Source organism: Mesitornis unicolor, unplaced genomic scaffold (genome assembly GCF_000695765.1).
Source record: "Mesitornis unicolor isolate BGI_N332 unplaced genomic scaffold, ASM69576v1 scaffold23152, whole genome shotgun sequence".
NCBI lineage: Eukaryota > Metazoa > Chordata > Aves > Mesitornithiformes > Mesitornithidae > Mesitornis > Mesitornis unicolor.
This window is the reverse complement of record NW_010170200.1, coordinates 91,121-111,288: the sequence shown is the minus strand read 5'-3', so window position 1 is coordinate 111,288 and position 20,168 is coordinate 91,121. Positions and strand designations below refer to the sequence as shown.

Here is a 20,168-nt window from a genome sequence, read left to right as displayed (position 1 = left end):
TCCCCCCGCGGGGCAGCTCGCCGTCTTGGCACCTCCTTCTCGGAGAGCCTGGCCGATGCTGCCGGGCGCCGGCACCCGGGGCGGGCGGTGGGGTGATGCCGGTGGTGGGGAAGCTCCTTACCGAAGCGGGGGGAGAAGGAGTGGGGGAATCGTTCTTCACGGGGGCTGCGGGCACTGCTGGTGACTTTGAAACGTCGGTGTCCAGGCGGTGCTGTCTGGGAGCAGGGCTGACTCCGCGGGACGGACAGGGCACCGCGTTAACGCCTCACCTTTGCCGAAGGAGCGGGGAGGTGAACTCCGCGTACATCACGACTTAGTCTGCCCTCGGTCGCCGAGGAATGAACCCAGTAACTCTTCCTGCAGCCTCCTCTGCGGCCGCCTTACTGCCAAGTTTAAGGCTGTGATGTTTGCTCACAGCCTCCCTCTTTCAGGGTCTCTCTTCAGCTCAGGCCACTGTCACTGTATGAGGAAATCTCACTCCCTGTGCTTCGTGATTTTTTTCCTATCCCTCTTTGCCATGCTTCTGTATGCATTAATGCTGGAGTTTCTTTGCTGCTGTTCTTCCCTGCATGCTGCAGACCAGAGGGTTAGTGAAAAAATAAAATAGCAGGACGGCCGTTTTGCTGCTGGCATGGAATCTGGTTGATGTCTCTGTGTCACAGCTTTGAGAGAAGTCCCCTCCCTGGTGTGTGTTTTCTAGAACCTGCCCTGTCGGGGCAGCTGTGTCTTCCCTGGCTGGGAAGGGGCGAGCTCACTGTACTGGGGGCATGCAGCCAGCACTTGCAGCTAATCCTTCTTTCTGCCCGCTGTCTTTCCTTCCCTACCCACACTACACACTCCTGCCCCATGTGCCTGAATCTCACTAGCTGGAGGCCCCTCAGTAGTTCCCTGCACCCCTCCTTGCATGACTTGCTCCCTCAATTCACTGCCTCCCATGTTTTTAATGGCTTGACTTTTCTGCTTTGAGAGGAGGTGGATTCTGCTGCTCTCTCTGGCTCTGTTCCACCTTCCTCTTGCTTTCAGGTGGTGGTATCTGGGGTCCCCATCACTGTTACCAGTTCTATGTGCACCTGAGAGCCAGGAGAGCACTGCTGTTCTAGCACTGGCTCTCTGCCTTGTTTACTGCTGCCAAATGCCATTAGGAGTTAAAACGAAGTGAATACTTTCTGCAGTTGGCAGTTGCGGCAGTACCTACAGGCATATTTTGTGATGAGGGGGGAGGAGAAATGAATGCTGCAATTGTAAATAGGAGAGGTGCTGGCTGAAATTGCCTTTTAGAAAGTGATCCCCACTATAAGAAGTGGCTGACTGTTTAAGTAGTCACTTTCCGCTGATACTCCTGCAATTCTTTCTCTTCTTTTAGGAGTTATTTTTGTATGTATGTGGGGTGCTGCTTCTTCAATTCTTCCTTTTAGCCAGTTTCTGGAAATCTTCCTATTTCTGTGTTTGAATTCTCTTCTGCTGTATAAAAAACTTCTGCTGATGTCTTTTGCTGCTTGTAACTTTTCTTCCTCTTCTTCTGTCTACTCTTCGTCATCTCCAGGACTTCCTCCTGTTGGTGTTTCCCTTTCTCCTCATTTCTTCTGCTCTGAAGTTTCCACCTGGATGTTTTGCTTCAGTATGCTGTGCTTTGTGATGGCTGGCCAGGTGATTTGGCAATGCTGCTCACCAGATACTATTGTTGTGTGGAAAAAAAATTGGTATTATTTATAAACTATACATATTCTTAATGGTAAGTCAGTCTTTTAATGTGTTAGTGGTTGGTAGTGACTTTGAAAGTACATTTCTGTAAACTCACCTCATTGGTTTAAAAATCTTTAAGCTTCCTGAGGGTGATGTCATGGGTGTGATCAAGAACTCGTTCCATAACTGTTTACTGCTAAACAGCAAGGTGAACAGTCTCTAATGAACCTCTGTAAAACTGCCAGCTACATCTGATGGAGAATCTAGCATGTAGTAGATTATTCTGGATGTTTTCAGAAGTAGGTACAGAAACTTAGATCAAGCTTATCTAAATTGCATACAAATACATCTATATGCAGGTAGAGCAGTATACAACTTTAAGTTCAGATACGGTTTCTTTCCCGACTCTCAGATACATATAATACGTGTGCACACCCCACAGACTGGAGCTCAGCCTTAGTCCTCTGTCAGTGATGTGTACAGGAGATGTGCCCTGTTCAGCTTCTGTGACGTCCCCTCTGAACCTGTTGTCTTTTCACAGATGCGGATGAGTGTGCCCTGGGGCTTGATGACTGCCACCCAGATGCTATTTGTCAAAACACCCCGAAACTGTACAAGTGCGTGTGCAAAGTGGGTTACACTGGCGAAGGGAAGAAATGTGAAGGTAAAGTCACAGGTATTTCTAAGAAGACAGAGCCATTAAAAATAATGGTTTAGAATAGGAAGGATGATTTGAAATAAAAATAATAATTATTTCTTCACTTGATTTATTTCTTGTTTACAAAATCAGAGGCGAACACCTTGTGAGGCTTTTCACCTGGTAATATCACTTGGTCTAAGAATTTCTTGTGTAACCATCAGCCTTAAAAATGGTAAGGTAAAGATACAGGGAATCTCAGGGCATTTTATCACTCTTCAGAAACATTCAGTAAATAATGTGTGAAGTATACTCTGTTTGCAAGACAATTATGATTTTGGACAACAGTTGCTGTCTCATCTCTGTCTGTAACACTCAGGCAAGCATCCATCATATTGACTTTTGCTTTATTCCTTAGACATTGATGAATGTGATAATGACTTCAACGGAGGCTGTGTCCATGAGTGTTTCAACATTCCAGGAAATTACCGCTGTACTTGCTATGATGGCTTTATGTTGGCTCACGATGGCCACAACTGCCTGGGTAAGAAGTGTGTTCATGAACTTTGAGAGTGGTGATGCTGACATAACCCTTTAACTGCATCCACGGGAAATGCATGGTGATCCGTTGGGCTGAATCAGCTCAGTTGGAGAAGGTGGTTATATATGGGACTAAGGAACTGATGCACCATCCCAATGTGGCTCTTTGCCTGTCTGTAAATGAGGATAATTTTGCTACATTTCTGTCAAGTGCTTTGGGTTAAAATGTGTGAAGTGCCATCTATTATTATGCTATATGAGTTTATGTAGAAGAACATGTGCTATCAGTGTCATTTCTGTTCCAAAGTTAGTTTAGGATCAGATCTCAGGCACGTTTCCAGGGTTAGAAGTCTTTTCTCTCATGCATCTATAAGGTGTCGACTTCTCAGACTTACTGTGCCTGAGGACTGCCTGACATGGAAGCTGCAAGGAAAGGACAAGTAGGAGTGTGCAGTAGCTGTATGTGATACAGGGCTTTCAAGTACAGGGGGACTAGACCAAATGCTTGGAGTTTTCCTGGGTGGTTAGTGTGAAGCAGAGTATGCAACTCTGGAAATGTATTCAGTCCTGGCAACACTCCTTTGACCCTGCATGTGCACATTGTCTCTCATCCTCTTCTTCTTGTCTTCATTTAAAGACCTTGATAGTTTCCTTCTTTTTGTGTTTCCTTCTTTGCCAGCATGTAAAAATATTTAGAAATGGGTAAAAAGACCTTGTGGTTTTACTGTGACAGGATTCTGCAGCATGCAGTGCAGCAGTGTAGAGCTGCACGAGTTGCCAGCCTGTTGGCCCTGTGGGATGCTGCCAGTGGTGTTTCCCTGTGACAGGGTCTCATGTTGATGAAGCTGTCCCACTTCCAGGACCCACGCTGAGTACCCCGTGTGGCTTTGCCGTGCACTGTGATATCTCTCCCACTTAATTTCTCTCTTCTGCTGCACTGTGTGGATGTGCCTGGGCAGGCTTCCATGCCCACGTCAGTGAAACTTGCTCTCACAGCGTAAAACTGTCGTTAGCTTGGCTGGGGTATTTCCCAGTCTAGTGTACAGCATATCAGGTGGGGAATTGGACCATCCCTGGGCTGCATCTTCTGCTGGGACAAGCCAGAAAGGCTCTGGAGCCTCCAGTGACACTGTTGGGTTTTGCCTGCTGGAAACTTGGTATGTACCCGCAGATTAATTTTGTTACAGTGTAAGTGGAGGAGAGGATGAAGTCACTAAGTTCCAAGTATTTCACTATAGGAACTAGAGAGAGAAGCGAAGTGACTGCTCATACTTTAAAACTATAGGAAGGCCATATTGTCTTTCTCTAGTGCATTTATGCACACAGTAGAGTTCAGCTGAAGTTAGCATGAAGGGCTGGATGTGAGCAGTCGCATTGCCTCTTACAATGCCGCCAAAGGGTGTATTCTCTTTGCATCCAGTAGCCCCTCTAGAGCATACATCAGCTGACTTGTTTGTGATCAGTAAACCTAGACATAATTTAGACCAAAATCTACCACCTGCTCTGTTGCTGGGGAGCTGTGTAGTATTGCATGACAGACTATTTAAAATAAAGCAAAATGTCATTGACACACAATGAAGTTTTTACCACTGACCTGCCAATTTTGAGATGTGATGTAAACTTTAAATAAATGTTTTGGCATGCTGCAAATTGGATCACATCTTCTCTTAATCTGTTTATTTACTTTGCTCATGCCAGGGTTGCCCTCCTCTCACCCTTATTTTTGAAGATCTCGGCTGTGTGCCTGGGTTTAAGCCAAATAGACAATTACTTGTTGGAGAGAGATGATTTTTTTGGTAAGCTTTCCAAGGTCTGTAAGACAGAAACATCTGCTGGAGTTCAAATCTGTAGTACTAAAGACTCGTGGTGGCTGTTTATTCATGACTGTTTGGACATTCACATCACTGTAGAACTCTAAAATACTCAGTGTGATGGAGATAGGTCAGCCGCTCTTTTTGCTACAGCAGGTCACATTCTTTTGCATCCAGTTGGCTTACTCATTGCCTTCAGTAGAAATTGAATCTGCTGTAATGCTATGTTAGGCTTCTTACTAAAAGCCTCTCTCTTTTTCCTTTCTCAGAAGTCAGCTGTTTTATGCCAGAAATGCTACAGTGTTAGCACAGGAACAATGAACAGAACAGGGAGCAAACATGGTGCTCCATATGAATTTGCAAATGGGACCAGTGCTTTGCTTCAGCAACATTTTGTCCTGTTTTTTAAGGGACTGGGCATTTTTACTTCCTGTTCAAACTGGCATTTCTGAAAATCAGGATAGGAAAATTCTTTGCTGGTAGTGGTTACAAAGACCTGCGCTTATTAAGGGGTAAAATTCCAAAGAATTGGAGGTTGGGATGAGCATCCTGTTGTTCAGAGGCTTAGCTGAAGTTTTTCTGCTCTTTGTTTCTCTTGGTCCTATTGCTAGCAGAGCCTTTCTGTATTCTTTGGTATTGTTGAAGTTCTGAATATTGCAAAATCAACACTAAAACTATTTCCAGAGCTGCTTCTCTTGTCCTTGACTGCAGTCACGCAACACAGCAGCAGCCTCGATGGTAAGTGGTGGTGATCTAGAGTTGAGGGAGGAGAATAATAAATCAAACTGAGCATCAGAACAGATGTGATGTATGAATTCTAGCTGGAGTGAAAATAAGGAGCAAGGGGTAGGTTTTAAGCTAAATTATTTATGTTTATATTTTTCTTGTTCCACATTTGCTTCAGAACAGGGAGCTTTCTGCAAAAACACCTTTTATAGTTTGTTGGGTTTGGAGCCAAAGCTCCGTCCCACTGAGCAAGACAGAACCATGTATGGATGCTCAACCTAGATGCAGATGTGCTGGGCGGTGGTGCTATGCAGCTGCTCTGAGAGGCAGGGTACGTTGGTGTACGTGGAGTGTGGGGCCCTGGTCCTGGCTCCACCGAGGCTACTCTGCCTTAGTTGTAACCAGGATCTCTGGCCAGCATTTCTTGGGAGTCCTGTGGCTGATTGGGCAAACTGTGAGCAGGGAACGAGCAGCAGCAAACATACACTTTCCCAAGGGTGACAGCACCACAAAAGCAGCAGGCTAGCCTGGGGTGTCTAAGCTGCCTGGGTGGTTATGTGCCGAGTACTCGCCTGTCTGTACTGCATATTGAGTGGCTGCTGCCAATATTGAGTGTGTTGGTGTTAGTACAAAGCTGATCTCTCTCTTCTCTCTTTCAGATACAGATGAATGCATGTTCAACAATGGTGGTTGCCAGCATATTTGTGTCAACACTGTGGGAAGCTATGAATGTCGCTGTAAGGAAGGGTTCTTTCTAAGCGATAACCAGCACACGTGTATCCACCGCTCGGAAGGTACTGGGTGCTTCCCTCCAGGCGCCAAGCAGGAGCTTTTGACGGAAGCTAACTGCAAAATCTCTAAAGCAGCTTCAAAAGTACTTTTAGGTTGAGTTTTTCAAAGCTGTGAAAGGTCTTGAAGTCCTCACTCCTTTTAAAAGGAACAGTGTGTCAGGATCTTCTAAGTGACTTTGAAGACTCTTTACATCCTTTTGCCCCTTTGATCCCACCTGTATGTCTGCAGTGTTGTACTTGTTAAAGGCTGTACTGCTGTACTCCCAGTGTACTTTATGCTCTGTTGTGCAGCTAAGTTGTGTCCTGATCCAGGGAATGGCAACAAATTGAAGGACAGTGAGTTCTGACCATTTCCATTGGTTTTAGTTACAGGGCAATGCCTGCATTACAGTTGGGTACCTTTTAGATTCCCTGCGCAGTGGTTTTGGTTTCACTAAGAGATTTATCATTTGTCAGCCCCGAAGGTATTCAAATCATGTTCTTTGTTTTGAGTGAAACCTTTATGAAGCGACCTTTGAGAGATCAGAGAGCTTTGGATATCTAATTAGACATTGGATTGAGCAAAATTATTTTGGATAGCCTCAGGGAATACTTTAAAGTGGTTACCTAGATCAGGGAGTTGTCCATTGAACTGTACAGTGAATACTGTGAAATACTAAGAAGTATTTAAAGCTGCAAAGATTTCTTTAATCTAAGGCTTATCATTGGCATGACTATAAGAGGAATCTGAGCATGAATAAACAAATCTCAATTTAAAAATCCCCATAGTGAAGAGATCAACACTTATAGACATATATGGCCATCTACAAATGAGTATGTTGAGGTGGCTGTCATCTGACGTAGCTGAATTGATATTTTGTTTGAATTAGGAATTTGTATTCCCAGCTTCTCTGGTACTGGGCTCGGTCTCACGGGGTCTGCTCGCGCATGGTGTTTTCTCAGGCCATTGCTCACTTGCTGCTTCAGAAGCTGAGCCAGGAGTGGGAACAAGCAGAAAGGCTGCAGTGGTGGGGCAAGGCATTTCCCTTCATGTTTCCTTGCTAGCAGTGGTGTGTGTTTGTGTGCGTGCATGGATGATGCATCTAAGGATGAAAATCAGTTGTTTGAACTCCTTGTCTTGTCTGATGCCAAGGGAGGAAAAACTTCCAACTCTTTTTATTCTTACTTGCTGCTACTTGAGTACCTTCTACTCTCCTGAACTCTCCTAACTGCAGCAACATTTTCTGTCATTAATGTTTATTCCCTAAATTGTACCTTTGGAATTCTACCTCTGTTCACTTATTTTTAAAGATGCAGTTAATTTCTTTTAGCTTTTTTGCAAAGAAGGCCTTTCATTCCGTAACACCGAATTTCCACTTAATTTAGTCTTTTTTTCCTTGAAAAAGAAAAGCAGGAGGAAAAAAGATGCATTTTTTTCCTAAAAACTATCAAATTAAATGTATTTTTATGGGTACCAGTGCTAAGAGAAAAGCCCTTACTGTTTCTGCCTGAAATGCTTTTTTCTTCATTCCAAGATACAGAAGTGTTTTTTGTTTTGTTTTGTTTTGTTTGAAAAGTTCTTTTTTGTTCCAGGTTATTGTTCTGTGACTCTTTCTCTCCTGCTTCCCCCTCATTACTATGAAGAAGTGCTCCACAGGATTTCCCACTTCTTTTTTTCTTGGGTGGGCAGGTCTGTTGGGAGCCAAATCTCACTGCTTTATCTTTTCCCTCACTTTGTTCTCCGTGTTTCTGCTTACTGTTAGGTCTTCTATTCTCTGCCTTGTGTATGCATCTCTCAGTATATATACTTTATCAGTGCTCTTTTGAGACTTCACAGCACTGATATAAAGAGCATCTGGTACCTAGACCATCTATTCAGTTTTGCTTCCTACCTGTAACATAAGGGAGCGTTTCCTTCTCTGTCTCCTAGCCTAGTTAAGCGAGCGCGTACATTAATGCTTGAGAAACCTTCCCAGTGGCCTTTACATATACAGAAAGAGTGAACTGGAATTGAGATAGGAGGAATAGAGAGGCTTAGGGCTGTTGCGTTCCTCCTCCTGATGACCAGTGTAACAGAGGAGCCTCAGGGTCATCTGAGTCTGTCTGTATTCCACATCTATCTGCAGTTATCCTCTGGGTTCCCTGTCAGCTGCAGTGACAAGGGACTCAAGGTCCAGTAGCTATTAGAGGAGAGTTTGATAATTAAAGTGGGTTTTTCATCTGATATGACTGTGTTGGTCTGATGCACAGGGGTGCTCTGAGGGACTTGATGGTTCTGCCTAGGTCCTGCTTAAACCACAGGAACCTGGAGTGTCTTGGGAAGCTGTGCACAATCCTATTTTTCCTTTCCTTGGATGTCTGCTCTAAATGAGCTCTTCATCTGTATATGGGAGAATGGGCTTACTTTAGGGGTGGCTGGCAAGGCAGCCATGCATATGTAGGTTGTTTCTGTGTGTAACTTGCTCCATATCGGAGAATACAAAAATTCGAAGGAAAATAGAGTTTTTCACGAGTAAATATGTAATACATCTTGTGTCTGCTGTTGCTATGGATGAAAAATCTTGCTAGTCTCCCTTATGGCTTTTCACAGTCATAACTATCTCCTTGCTGGGCTGAATCAGTGGGAGTGAATTCAACCTGCCAGATGAAAGCCACATTTGAAATCACTGTATGGATGGAAAGTTCATCCACAGAGGACCATCTCAGCTGTTGCTTTTACAGCCATTCTGACGGTGGAGAACAGTGGTAACTAGAAAGCTTTTTGGAAAAAGCTGCCTTAACAAAAGAGTGTAGAAAGCATGAAAAAAGGCTAATGTGTTCCTGTTCTGCTGATTGTGCTGATGTTCCTCACCATTTGGCTGTTCGAGGGTGCCTTGCAGAGTCTCTGGTAGTTCTCTGTACAATTACATCCTCTCCCTCTGTCTGATTGAGTGCCTGTTTGAACGTGCCCTAAATGGAGCCTTAATGCTCTTAGCAAATTGGTGGTTATGTCCCTAAATCTTCTGTGTAAAAAAAGACAAAGATTTAAACACAGATCATACATGTAAGAGATTAATTTTATGTGACCTGATAGGGAAATACTGTGCTGGTTTTTTGCCTGTGTCTTGCCAGTGATAGGAGTGCTCAGACCTCACTGAGGTTTGCTGGGTAACTTCATGAAGGTCCAGTTATCAGAAAGGTCTCATCTGGCTTGGGGTTCGTTAGGCCAGGCAGGTGCTGGATTCAGCTCCCTTGGCTGTGAGTGTGGCGATCAAAGGGCTCATCCATCCCAAGACACTTGTGTGTCAGTAGGGCAGGGTATCCTGCTAGAGAACTTGTGTGTCTGGGAAGCATGTGGTGGGATTTGACCAAAATTTGTTTGGGGTTTGGTTCTGGACCACAGTCTGCCATTGTAACAGCTCTGGAACAATGTGACCTGGGAGACTTTGTGTCCATGAAGGAGTTTGTGGTCACACAGCATTTATGGTTTTACAGAGATTTCTTTAATACAAACTTACAAAATGGGACTGAGTAGAAATCTCCTACCACCTTTGGAAACAAGCAGCAGCTTCACAGTAAATGCTAGAATGTGTAGATGTACATATCTTACACGAAACACTGTCTTTTGGGTCAGCTAGATTTTGGTGGGTTTGGTCATGCACCTTGTTACACAATGGGTACTTTGTTATGAAAATGTACCCTGGTTTGGGAAGCACAATTTTACCTCTCTGTGAAGACCGACTGAATTTTGCTCAATCAGAATGGAGCAATCCCAAATGGAGCATTTAAACTGTTTATCTGATGTCAATGAACTTTACTAAAGTACCTGCTTGAACAGCTTTGCCATTGGTAGCTCAACAGAGGAAAAAAAAATAACTTTAACAGAAACTAAGCTGCTAATTCTCTTAATGCTTTCTAATGCCTCTGAGCTAACAGAACAAATCATATTGCATGCTTAAGAACAGCAATGTCACAAATAGACAAGAGTTAATGAGGCCAATCTGTGGCCTCATAGGTTGTCCCATTCCTTGACTGACAGCACAATAATGGATGGCAGCTCTCATGTGGTCTCCTTGGGCTGTGTCTGTGCTGCAGGATTTGAAGTGTCATTGTCCTGTTAGACTTCTGCAGAGCCCTCACTGTGGGAAAGGAATCAGAAAACCAGCAGAGCAGAATAATCTGGGCTCCGCAGTATCCATTCTTTTGTTGCTTAAAGCTGTCTTAATAGAGAAAAGGATACTGTAGCTTGTGCTTCGGGTGGCAAGAATAGTTGTGTGCAGAGCAAGGACCTAATTGAAGTGTAGTGGAACAATAGTGAAGAGCTGACCTCTGCTTGCCAGTACGGTGAGTTTGTTTCATTTAGTCATAAGGCTGCAAAAGGGCTTAAAAAATATGTAGGGTGTGGAATTACTCATGCAGTTGCTTTTTAGCAGCATGGTCGCCCTTTTCATTCTCTATCTGATTGTGCATCTGCTCAACTCAGTAGAAGTTCGCTGAGGTAATGTGGGATAAGTCCTTGCAGCCTAAGTATGCTATGCTGAGTCTTCTCAAATGAAGTGTTCTTGCCAAGAAGAAAGCATTTTGGTGTGATATGTCGTATAAAAGCCAAATACACCAAGGGGGAGCATTTGATGACAAAGGTGTGTTCTCAGTGTATCCGAGGACAGCATTCAGTTGTCTGCTCTCCCAATTTTGTTGCAGTATAGAAGACTTCAGCAAAAATCTGTGAGGTACTGTTAGAAGAAAAACGATTCTTCTAATTTGATCTAACGGTCCCAGTTGGTAACTCAGTCAGCTGCTATGTAGTTTTAAGTTGTGTGTGTAGAAATTGTGTTACCATCTTGCTGATGGCAAAGGCATTGATTTAGCTGAACCATGGGGCAAGCTGAAAGAAGTTTTTGCAATGATTCTAGGAACAACTCCTCTCTGTTTAATTGATTTTGACTGACTGTTGCCTGTGCACAGAGATGCTGAGGATGCTGATGCACTTCTCCTGTTTTGCAGAAGGCATGAGCTGCATGAATAAAGATCATGGCTGTGCCCACATCTGCAGAGAAACACCCAAAGGAGGAGTTGCCTGTGAATGCCGACCAGGATTTGAACTGTCCAAGAACCAGAGGAGCTGCATTTGTATGCAACATTCTGCATATGCTTATGGTTTCCCAAAGTGAACAAATAGTGTTCGGTTTGCAGTGATGTGGGATTTGGTATGTTATAGCTAAACTGGGATGACACGCCTAAATTGTGTGCATTTGAATTAAACTAGCATCAATGGCTTTGCTGGCCCCTATCACACCCATCTATTGGTTGCTGAAGTATCTGTAGTCTGAGAGTTACACCATCATACATAATGATGGGATGTTTGGCTCCACAAGAGAGCTCTGCGGTGTTTCAGTCTGAATTCTTCAGGAAAGGGGCGTGTTAGGAAGGTGTATTGGATGGTCAGGTGGAGACACAATTGCACACTGTCTTTCAAAGACGCTGGAGGTCCTTGTGAGATGTAACATTTATTTTCTTCCTAGTAACGTGTAATCATGGAAACGGAGGCTGTCAACATACATGTGATGATGCTGATAATGGGCCTATTTGTGGATGTCACCCCAAGTACATCATGCATGTGGATGGGAAAACCTGCCTGGGTCAGTATACAGTGAAGGGAAGTAGTTTTCTGTTGATGACTAACTCTAGAGTGGTGTGGTATTGCTGTGTGTGTGTGATTAATGCTCCTCATAATAGTATGGCTAGAAAATGTCAAGGAATCCAAAAACCTAGAAACCTGCTGGTGTATGAGTGAATTGATTTGGTCCAGGCAACTTATGCTTCCCCATATTAGTAGCTACCTAATGCTGCAGCAGCCTGTAATTATCACTGGTCCCTCTGAAGCACAAGGTGTGTCACTAACCGAAGAGGATTCCCTTCCCTCTAGGATATTTTAGGTTCAGTTTCTTGTATAGCATGAACCAGCGAGTGTAACCAAGCAGTACGTCTTTAAAACCAAAACTCTGAATTCAATTGAAGTACAATTTTTGCAAGGCAGTTATCCAGTAAAGAAAGCACTTAAGATTTATAGACTCTTTCCAGTCTCTGGAAGACTTTGTTGTCTGTTGATTGAAATCAAATGCTCATGCATAACTGGCTGCTCTTTGTATTAGTCCATAGTAGATGATGATAGTGTGTCCTAACAGAACAGTTCATGACAGTTCATTTAGTTCTTTCACCTTGTTGCTGTTCACCACATCTGGAGCACATCTTCTGTTTTGTTAAGAATACTGAAGCAAACATGAGTTGTAAGGAAGCAACAAAAGTAAAGTATTCTCATAGTTTTGACTGAAGAGGCTTCATAGTTTTCATTGTTACGTTCTTTAAAAAACACATTTCTGTCTAGTCAGTTTGGACTGTCTGATAATTCAGCATGTGATGTAGCTGTTTGTGTGTATGTACTGGATGTCAGATGAGGGTTCTGGTCAGGACACTTTTATTCATTTGCCTTTTTCATGTTTCTTACAGAGAGGGAAGAGGCTGCTGTTGAAATTTCTGAGGGAAACACTACGGCAGGAGCTGACGTGGACAAGAGGGTGAAGCGACGATTGCTTATGGGTAAAAGTGCTTATCCAAAATAATTTTGCTGTTTGCTGAAACCTTTTAGAATGAAAAATTGTTTTTTTTTAAAAATTTTATTTGTAACCATCATAGTTCTGGGCTGAATTCTGCCTGAGATGCTCCGCTCCCTTTTAAGGAAATAGTATTATTCCATAATGTATAAGGGACTATGTACATCGTTTGTGACAGTCAGTAGGAGGTGTCAGGAACTTGCCCTTCAAGTAGTGTATGTTTCCATGGTTCTAATTCACCATGGGAATGCAGAACAATCCCTTCTGTGCTGTAGCTTTAGCCAAGTGGTTGTGGAGGAAGCAATGTTTTACCCATTTCTCTTCAACTGAAAGTATACTTCTGCATGGAAGAGAATTGGGCCCAGTGGTGGATTGCATCTGAAAGGGCATGTTAGGATACAAGGCCATCTTATTTTTCCTAGGGGCATTTGCATCTGGCCCAGAATGCTGGCCTCTGAGGGTCTGTCACTACCGGGAAGGCACTGGCATGAGAAACGGTCACTGTGGTCTCAGGGCAGCTGGGTCAGTGGATGTCCACCTCTCAAAAGCCCTTAACTCCAGGCAGGCGGCATGATTTACTGTGTTTATTGGCATTTGCCACGGAAATGGCATGGAGCATGAAGGCTGAGGAAGAAACTATCAAAAGTATAGGACTAGCTCTGAGCTCCTGAATCCATATTTAGACATCCAAATGAATAGCTTCATTTTCAAAAAAAAAAAGACATTTATGTGGAAAGAGGAAGAAAGAAGAGGCACTCTGTCTTCAAGTGGAGGTTGGACACAGCCTCCCAGTATTGAATCCGAGATGAAAGACTGGGCGGGAATAAACCAGTAAAGGTCTCAAAACTTGAAAATAAGTAGTGTATACTTGATGCTGCAGAAAACTAGGAGACAGAGCTAGAAAGAGAAGATTTCGAAAAGCAGAGATGGAAAATTATCTTCGCAGCCCTCTGAATCAATATGTGCTGGATAAAATTGCATTTGTCCAGCCAGTGAAAAGGTGGTTAGACTGACTACAAAAAGCTGGATACCAAAGAGTGAGTTATTTCTGTTTAGTTGGATGTGAAGAACTGTATTTTAGGGGAGTTCACTAGAAAGGCTTGGTGAGATATAGACATAGTTTGGACAGGGGGAAGTTAGAGGAACGTTGGGGTTGAGATGGCACCTGGGTTACAAGCCTGAAAGCTCGCTGTGGGTGTAATTCACCATGAGTTGGGAGTACAGGTGGCATGTGAAAGTGTGCTGGAAGGGATTTAAGAAAACCAATTTAGTGGTGCCGAGTGTAACTAGGTGTCTGAGGATCGGTGGTGTCAGAGGATCAGCCAGGATTGAGTGTGGGCATAAGGAAACACACTGAAAGGAACAGATTCATCATCAAGGAGCAGGGATTTGTGTTGAAGGATGAGAACATCCAGAGACAATGTTAGTTTGTAGGGTCTCTGCAAAAAACTGGATGTAGCTGAGGCAGGGAGTTTGCCAATGCATGTATTTAGTAGTTGTTAGTGTATACTAGACTGAAAGTGGTTGATTAGCAGTGTACTTGGATCTGTGCCTTGTATAACATGATGTTTCTTGTTACCATTATAATATCCTTGAGCAAACTTCAGCTTTATCTTGTTGGCTAGAAACGTGTGCAGTAAATAATGGCGGCTGTGATCGTACGTGTAAAGACACATCAACCGGAGTTCACTGCAGCTGTCCTGTTGGATTCACACTCCAGTTTGATGGGAAGACGTGTAAAGGTGAGTTTTATACGCGTGGACACATGCATACCAACAACTTTCTGTACGGTATTCATCTCCAAATGAAGATAATCCAGTGTCCGGGAGGAAAGCCACTGCTTGTAATCTGACCTAAGAAAGGACTGCAACTAGGGGTAGACTCATGGTTTCCGTCACATCAGGTGCATCATGTGCAGAGAATCTCTGCTGCTCTGCCCTCCCCGTCATCACTTCCACCCCTCCTGCTGAGATGGACTCATTTCTCACACATGAGGGTTAGTAGAAGGTGATACAGGTCTGTGGTGAAGTAGAGGTCAGTACTGGGAGAGGTATACATGTAGGTTCTTACAAGCATACAGTCCAATAGTCTGCTATTTTACCCACAGTCAGCTGGGTATTAGAGCAGTCTGTAAATAAATATTAGTGTGTAAACAGGGATGTGTGTGTAGAATTACTTATACTGACCCAGGCAGCTTTAATGAGAGTACTGGAAAGGAGCAAAGGGACATTTAGGTTGTATATTAGAATACATTTTCCAGTAATTAGGTGTTAAGACTGTTTTGCTAGGCAAAAATGATGGAATACCCGTGCTTGAGTCAGTTACTATTAGATAAAGAACTCATTCTGATGTTGGTATGAAAAGGACAGGGTAGCTCAAGAAGTCTCCTCTGTCTGAGATTGCCGTAGGGCTTAGGAAGAGGAAATGGAGAGAATGTTTAAAAACCTGTTAGGGAACATTTAAGTCAAAGTGTTTCCAAACAGAACTTAGGGAAATGGTCTTTTGTGAATATATGTACCCAAATGTAACTGACAGCAGTATTTTAAATGAAACCAGGTAACACTGTCATGGGGCTGAATCTGGGGCAGATCATTCTTAAAAGCTGGATCTGATTGTCCTTAAAATTTGTAGTAATCTTGCTAGATTTTGTTCCTGGACTTCTCTAGCCAATTGGACGTGACTGTTTTCTGTATCTGGCAGTGGAAGTATGTTGAATGTACTGTGTTTATTTGCTGAAGCACACTTTTTTGTTACAGATATTGATGAATGCCAGTCCAATAACGGAGGTTGTGATCATTTCTGTAAAAACACTGTTGGCAGTTTTGATTGCAGCTGCAGAAAAGGATTCAAATTATTAACAGATGAGAAGTCTTGTCAAGGTATGTGCACTAGAGAGGCAATAGAAGTAGAACAAATCAGCGTGGCTTGGACATATACTACAATAATGAAGTGATAATGGACTCCAGAATAATTTCCATGCCTCAGTTTTGTTTTATTTTTTCTTTCTGAAACAGCTGCTGAGTTAATACAGTTGGCTTGATACTATTGTGGGAGGTATGGTTAATGGCAGAGTGAACTGTTGTCTGGAAACGACAGAGATAGCATCATATTAAAAAGCTCTTTATGAGGATAATGTTTCCTCCAGCTCCATTAATGATCTTAAAATAATTTACAGGGGAAAATGGTCACTATCTCTCTGTCCATCTTACTGACTAGTTCACCATTGCAGTGAAATGATTTTTTTCATAATGGGACATTTAGATGCCATGAGTTCATTATTTAAACCAAACAAAACAGAATGTATGATCTGGAAAATTATAGGCCTGTAAACAGACTGCAATTGCTATTTCCTAAAATGTCATAGAGCATTTGATTTTTAGGTTGGCATGGATTTCTCCTGTGAGACTTAACAAAGCGTATTTGCTTTTCTGTATAATGGCTTGTACACATAGAGTTAGCAATCCTGTTGAAGCTGCTTAAATACACTAAAATGTAAAGATCAAAATGGTCTGTGATTTTTGGAAAAGCTACAGTATGAAACAATGTAAAGCAAATCAGGCAGCTGAGGAGGTGAATATCTCCATTTCTAGACAGCTAGCTGACATTAATGATGAATTTCAGAAAGCTGAACTAACCAACAGCAAATAATTTTCACCCAGGTCCTTATCCTTTTTAAATCAGACTAAGATATGAAAACATGAGAGAAGGTTTTCAAGACAGTTTGTGTGTTTTGCTTTGTGCTTTTGTTTGTTGTTGTTGTTTGAGTTTTTGTTTTTTAAATATGATTTGTTTATGAATGTATTTTAAAGACTTGCATCTCCCCTTTGTCCCTGTCACTTTGTTACTTTCCCTGGATTGTTTCAAAAGTGGTATCTTGAAATGTGCCAAAGCCCAAGAAAAAAGAACAGTGTCAAGTGTCTGTGATGATGTGAACTCCTTTGTATCATGCAACATTCTTACACGGCGTGCATTCTGTACTAGTACAGAAGTTTTAGGTGATTTTGATGGTGTAATAAATGTTCAGGGCCTCAAAGCGATGGGAATTTTACCATTTTATCATTCAAGTCACTGAGATAATGATTACGCTATTATGCAAAATAATGTGTGCCAAGTGATTGTAATGTCAAGGAAAACTTTCACTGGAGAAAACGGGTATCTCGGCAGCTTTTAGAGGCAGACATTGAAGTCTAAATATAGATTATAATGGATCCGTGGAAAATTCACCGAATTATTCCAGTCATCTGTCTTCAGGTGTATCTCAGAGAACATGGTGATTTTCAGCAGACTTGAATCAGGCACTGCATGAGTTAAAAATGTGACCTTTGCTTTCATTTATGGGGAGAAAAGAAGGACAGTGCTTTCTTTTGTAAATCTATTTCTGCAGACCTTATGTAGATTTTCTCAAAGAAATAAGAGTTTTGTCAGCAATTTTTTTTTCTCTCATAGAAGAGAAATAATTTATTTTAAACATAATTGTTAAAAATGTAGTGGTAGTTCTCGTGTTTGCTAAGAAATAGCTTGTTTGACAGACTAATTGTTCTTTTAAAAGTTGTCATTTCATGATGTTACGTTATTTTCCGTAAAAGAATTTGCTCAGTTTACATAGATCTGCACATCTCTCTGTCCAGCTTTGTTAGTTCATTGGTGCTCCCTTGTCAGGCTGAGATACTGATGTGTCCTTTTAAACTTTGCAGACATTGACGAATGCTCTTTTGAACGGACGTGCGACCACACGTGCATCAATCATCCCGGCACCTTTGAGTGTACCTGTAACAAAGGATATGCTCTCTATGGCTTCACACATTGTGGAGGTGAGGTTTAAAAAGACGCTGAAGTGCAGGCTGATAGAGTGCTGCTGTCACAGGTCTAATTAGTGTCTGCGCAAGACACAAACCTATGGATATGCAGTAGGCGTACAGAGTAAATTCTACTCTCCGCTATGGTAAGGAGACACGGCCAAAGTAGAAATTAATCTTGCTCAGTTCTGTCTTTGCTCAAATGATTTCTCCTTCCTAACCTGTATCCTGAAAGCCCCTGTGACTGTTAGAACAAACGGATGTGTCTCACACCTGGATATGAACACCATAATTTGATAGATTTTTTCACATACAAAGGTCTTACTGACTTCAATGAAGAGTCAGTGGAATAGGACTTAAAGAAGAGGAAGCTTTGGATGACTTAGAAAATTATGGTTCTGCAGGTTGCCCTTGTGTATATGTCAGATCCTTATGTGATGTAGATTTGAATTTAGCTGATGTAGTACCACTGACTTACATTGGACAAGACTAATGCTCTTAAATCTTTCATGCCTTTCCTATGAGAAAAGCTCAAGGAAAGAGAGAAAGATGTTCAGAGAAGCTCAGTGTGTATCAAGTGTGAATGTTTCTGTGACAGATTTCCAGAATTCATATGAGGAAACTTGAATAACTGGACACTAAGTGGAATTAAACCTGGTTTGTATAAGCTCTAGGCAAGACCTTGTTGACTCCATATACTTACTTAATTCTAACACTGTTCCTGTGTTCTTCTTGCTAAAATAAGTCTGTTCTCATTAATTCCATTTCTTTTTACCACCATGAGGGAAGGGTACTGTAATTTTGCTGCTGGCTGCTAATTGTTCTCTTCATGTCATACTCTTGTGGAGAGGATGTTAATCCTTGTACCATAGCAAGTCCATAATTTACTGGCATTCACAGGCTGTGTCAAAGTGCTAGGGATAGTGACTATACACCTATATGGAAGAGGTCAATAAATGCTGGAGATAATAGGTTGCCATTGCATGCAGCATCCTAACAAAAGGTCAATGAAAACCAAAAATATGAGCTGATTTTGTGTTATTTTTTGCAGCAGTACCTATTTCAGGTGTTCCCTTCTTACTCCATTATTCCTCTGCTGCTCATTCCTACCCCTGCTGTCTCAGTTCTGTTAGTAGCATGATCTTCCCCTGAAATTAGCTCACTTTTGTAGTCTGTTTCACAGTGGTTACCTATCTAGAGGAGGGGACACATGGTTGGGGAAAGCAGTGACAAGAACATGTTATTACCATTGAGAAAAGCCTACATAGAAGTGGGCACCCTCAGTTGCACCAACGTTCTGGGACTAGCAAGAGATTTCTTGATGGCAGCTTTCTAGGTTTATGTATAATTGCCATAAAGCTACTGGACACAAGTGAAGCAGTCACTAGGGTGGATCTGAGCAGCAGACACACAGAACTTTGCATTTCCCTTTGTTGAAATTCATGAGATTCCCGTCAACTCATTTCTCCAGCATTCCTCTGAATGGCACAGCCATCTAGCGTATCAGCCACTCCTCCCAGTTTTGTATCATCTGCGAACTTGCCAAGGGTGAACTCTTGTCCCATCATCCAGGTTTAATGAAGAGGATAAATGGTATTGGCCCCAGTATTGACCCCTGGGATACACCACTGGTGAATGGTATATTCTGCATCAGCAAGCAAGTTTGCACCAAAGGCAGATTGTTGTGTTGTCAGTAGTTTCTCCTCCTGGCATTTATTGGATGGGGTGAGGCCCCAAATTGGATAACTGGCCAAAGGGGACAGCAGGGATACAATGGTGTTCTTTGCCTACATGGAGTCAAATAGTGTTCCATAGGAGCTGTATCTAGCTGAGCACTTTGGAGGATCGATCAGTATGTATCCTGTCTGTGTCATCTGTCTGTATTCCAAATTAGAAATATTAACTAACCAGTCACATTGCAATGCAGATTTGATTTGGTCTCCTTTTCTTTGAGCTAATTTGTTATTGTATTGCTGAGGCTGGATTTTTAAAATTTAATTATATGGATTAAGGACCTACCTAACATCTCCCCTCTGACAACGTTTGAACAATTTTGACATTTATCAAAGGATTTCCATGAAAACAAAACTATTTCAAGGTGGGTATGCAGATAGCATTCCTAAAATCTTCTCCAAACCCTAGTAAGCAGTATTTGTGTACCTATTTGCCTAGTGGAGTTAGAGTATGGAACTTCAGCATGAGTAACTTTTTAAAAGTATTTTTGCCTTTCCTCTGTAGATATTAATGAATGTAGCATCAACAACGGTGGTTGCCAGCAGCTGTGTGTGAACACGCTGGGAGACTATGAATGCCTGTGTCACTCTAACTACAAATTACACTGGAATAAAAAGGATTGTGTTGGTAAGGTGCCTAGTAAACACATTTGTACTCCTGATGTGCCTGATGGTGATGTGGCTATAGTCTGTTTCAATATCTGAAAATTTTGATTCTGTCCAGTTAAGCATTACTGTTTCTGGTAGTCTGCTTTATTTTTTAGTCAGGCATGATGGTATTGATGTTGAAACTGGTTAAAACAAGTGAAAGAAACCCCAAAAAAACAGGAGATACTTTGAGGGATTTTGATCCTTTCTTTCCTGTGCTTTTATTCAGCTCAT

General features: G+C 42.3%; 1 protein-coding gene across 1 annotated transcript in view; it reads left to right on the top strand.

Annotated features, from left to right (window-relative positions):
• Positions 1-2,224: 2,224 nt before the first annotated feature.
• Positions 2,225-20,168, top strand: part of SCUBE2 (signal peptide, CUB domain, EGF-like 2) — a gene marked incomplete at its 5' end in the record, with an annotated part of 38,098 nt that continues 20,154 nt past the window's right edge. The window contains 10 exons of the mRNA XM_010179623.1: positions 2,225-2,347; positions 2,739-2,864; positions 6,057-6,191; positions 11,151-11,276; positions 11,669-11,785; positions 12,654-12,743; positions 14,383-14,499; positions 15,514-15,636; positions 17,452-17,568; positions 19,792-19,914. Coding sequence (XP_010177925.1) covers positions 2,225-2,347; positions 2,739-2,864; positions 6,057-6,191; positions 11,151-11,276; positions 11,669-11,785; positions 12,654-12,743; positions 14,383-14,499; positions 15,514-15,636; positions 17,452-17,568; positions 19,792-19,914 — 1,197 coding nt within the window. The remainder of the gene's footprint in view (positions 2,348-2,738; positions 2,865-6,056; positions 6,192-11,150; positions 11,277-11,668; positions 11,786-12,653; positions 12,744-14,382; positions 14,500-15,513; positions 15,637-17,451; positions 17,569-19,791; positions 19,915-20,168) is intronic.